This window comes from Vulpes lagopus, chromosome 21 (assembly GCF_018345385.1).
Source record: "Vulpes lagopus strain Blue_001 chromosome 21, ASM1834538v1, whole genome shotgun sequence".
In the NCBI taxonomy this organism is placed as follows: Eukaryota; Metazoa; Chordata; class Mammalia; order Carnivora; family Canidae; genus Vulpes; species Vulpes lagopus.
In genome coordinates, this window is record NC_054844.1 from 19,574,965 (window position 1) to 19,578,080 (window position 3,116).

Sequence of the window (3,116 nt, forward strand, 5' to 3'; positions counted from 1 at the left end):
AAAAAGGCAAGAAATAGCAAGTGTTGGCAAGGATGTGGAGAAAAAGGAGCCCTTATGAACTGTCAGCGTGAATGTAAATTGCTGCTGCCATTATGGAGATCATTCTGGAAGTTCTTCAGAAAATTAAAAATAAAACTACCATATTATGCAGTATTTCCACTACTGAATATGAACCCAAAGAAAACAAAAATATTTTGTCTAGTTTCTTTTAATAATAACCTTATAAAATCCAGTATGCAGTACAGGCACAATTGAAAAGTATATCAAAACAAAAAAAAAAAAAAAGGAGAAAGAACATAAACACATCCTTCATTTCACAATAAATACAGAGCTGTATTAGTGTTCTTTTACCAACTACCCATGGGAGGCCTGGCTTTTCATATGCTCAAAAGTACTCTCCATTACTGTGCAGGGGGACCAGACAGCATTCAGGTGTGATAATATCAAACCACATATGTACTGGCACTGCTGAGTTCAAGGTCTACAGTTTAGGCCCTAAGCGAAGTGGGGTTAAGGGACCAGGCTGTGCTGGATCCCATAGCTGAAGTAGATAGCAAGCCCAATCAGCATCCAAACACCAAGTAGGGCCCAGGTGCCAGCTGTCACCTGCATCATAAGACAAACATTCAGAAAGATGCTCAGGAGTGGGAGGAGAGGCAGACCAGGTACCTTAAAGTGAAGGGGAGAGGAGCTCTGTGGTTGTCTCCAGATGACTCCAGTGATCCCAGTGATGAGCACCAGGAGCAGCACAACCACTGTGATCCACACTGGGTCTCCAGAAAGCAGACCTGGCCACCGGGCCAGCACCAGGCAAAGCAGAGTCAGAAGTAGAGCAAGCAGTGAGGAGCAAACAGAGACAACCTGGCCAGACAGTGGAGTAGGGGTGGGGCTGCCTGGAAAAAACAGTCCCTGTAGAGTCAGCTTCTCTGCTGCAGGTTCATTCTCATCCTGCACCTGCACTCCATTTCTCTCATACCTCATCTCAGGCTGATATCTGAGGATAAGAACACAAAGAGCCACCAGGGAGTAAGCTAGTAGGGCCCCAACTGACATGAGGTCCAGAAGATCAGTGAGTTCAAAGAAGAATGCCATGATTGCTGCAATAATGCCAAAGATCACAGTGGCCACATTGGGGGTGTATGTGCCAGTTTGGATGCTGGCAAGTACAGGAAAGAGGAGGCCATCCTGTGCCATCATGTATATCAGATTACGTATGGGAAGCATAAAGCCAAAGAGGCTGACAGAAAGACTACAGAGGAATGCAAAAGCTACAGCATAGTAAGCAGGGGCCCAGCCAATATGGAGAAATGCCTCAGGCAAGGTGCTCCCAGGTCGGAGCTGGTAGTAAGGCACCATAAGTGTAAGTGATGCAGAGACACCAAAATACACCAAAATGCAGATGAGCAGCGAAATCACAATGCCCATGGGGATGGAACGCTCAGGATTCTGGGCTTCTTCAACTCTGGAAATAATAATGCTGAAACCTATAAATGCATAGAAACAGGTAGGTGATCCACGGAGAATCCCCTGGAAGCCAAATGGCATGAATCCTCCGGAGCCCAGAGGGCCCAAGCTAGAGGTGTCATTGAGTCCGGCCTTTTTGTAGTCCTCTTCTGTGAGCTTCCAGTTGTGCAGGTCCCCCTTCATGAAGCCAGAGATGATGACAAAACTGAGAACCAAAAGTTTCACTAATGTGACCACTTTGGAAAGTAGGAAAATCCATCTATTCCTCAGAGTCAGCAATTCCATGAGCAACAACACAAGGCCCACAACAATGAAGCCTAAAATTTCTCCAAGGACTTGGGGAACATTCGGTGAAATACTCTCATGCCGGGTCTGAGAGATGTGGTTTCCAAGCAAATTGTCAAAAGCTAAGGTCCAGGCCTGGGCCACAGTAACTGTATGAGCAGCAAAGAACACAATAAGGTTCCAGCCAGTGATGAAAGCCCAGAGTTCACCTACAGTGATATAGGTGTAGAGATATGCGGAGCCAGCATGAGGAACCCGGACACCAAACTCTGCATAGCACAGACCAGCCAACACAGAAGATAGGCTGGCTACCAACATGCAGATCAGTATGGATGGTCCTGTTTGATCTCGAACCACTTCACCAGCCAGGACATACACACCTACCCCCACTGTGCAGCCCACACCCAGTGCCACTAAATCCAGAGCGCTCAGTCTTCTGGCAGGGGCCAACCCATTCACGTCTTCTTCCAGTATACGTCTGTGTACCAGCTTTTGGCCAATTCTGCGAAGTACCTGACACAGCATTCTAGCTGGAATTGAAGAGGATTCTAGGATCAGAGAGCTGGAGCAAGTCCAGGAGTGGAGAGTCTGGGATCAGGTTCGATGAGGCTGAGTTAAGCTGAGTTGGGTTGGGGCTGCGAAGGCCCATTGCTCAGGCTTCAAAGCTACGGCTTCAAATGTTTCCTGTTATGTGCTATCCCTCCATAGTGCCTAAGTAAACAATACATATTTATTGAACAATGGTGTTCAACCAACCAGCTAAAGCTCAGAAGTACCATGTCACTTACTGCAGCACAAATATCACTTTGATGACCAAAAGACATCATAGAAAAAGCAACCCTGCTTTCCCCCCAGAAAAAGGGCCAATGGCTCCCAACATTCTGCTTTATAACACATCACATGATACATTCCCACTTAGGTTCATCTAACTCATGTAGCCTTATGTACTAATTAAGCTCTGAGACACAACAGGGCATAAAGGTATCATACAGTAGTTCTCACATGGGATGTATGTGCAGTGCTTGAGCATGAGTTGACATAAAATTCACAGACTGGATGGCCTCATTGCAATTATAGACCCATTCTAAAAATATCATCTGAGGTTAAAATACAAATTTGGTTCCCCATTCATAAACCCTTAGCCCCTACATCAGCTAGTCAAGGTCAGATGGACTTTGGCTCCCCTCGTTTTGCATTATCCATTCAGCTGTCCTGGTGGCCAAGAATGTACAGACCACCCCTTCCCTTTACCCACGTAGGACCACAAGGGTGCTGTGAACAGAGAGGAGGAGGGAGAAAGGGGCAGGGCCTTCATAACCACCTGCAAGGAGGAGAGGGCCAGGCTGCCTGGGAAGGAAATACTGCAG

General features: G+C 46.7%; 1 protein-coding gene across 1 annotated transcript; it reads right to left on the reverse strand.

Annotated features, from left to right (window-relative positions):
- Positions 1 to 395: 395 nt before the first annotated feature.
- LOC121480201 (cationic amino acid transporter 3-like) lies at positions 396 to 2,869 on the reverse strand. Its single transcript, XM_041736550.1, has one exon. The coding sequence runs from the start codon at positions 2,272 to 2,274 to the stop codon at positions 511 to 513; it is 1,764 nt and encodes a 587-aa protein (XP_041592484.1). The 5' UTR covers positions 2,275 to 2,869; the 3' UTR covers positions 396 to 510.
- Positions 2,870 to 3,116: the final 247 nt, after the last annotated feature.

Coding starts and splice junctions, on each gene's coding strand:
- LOC121480201 (XM_041736550.1), bottom strand. CDS start 2,274: ATGCTGTGTCAGGTACTTCGCAGAATTGGCCAAAAGCTGGTACACAGA.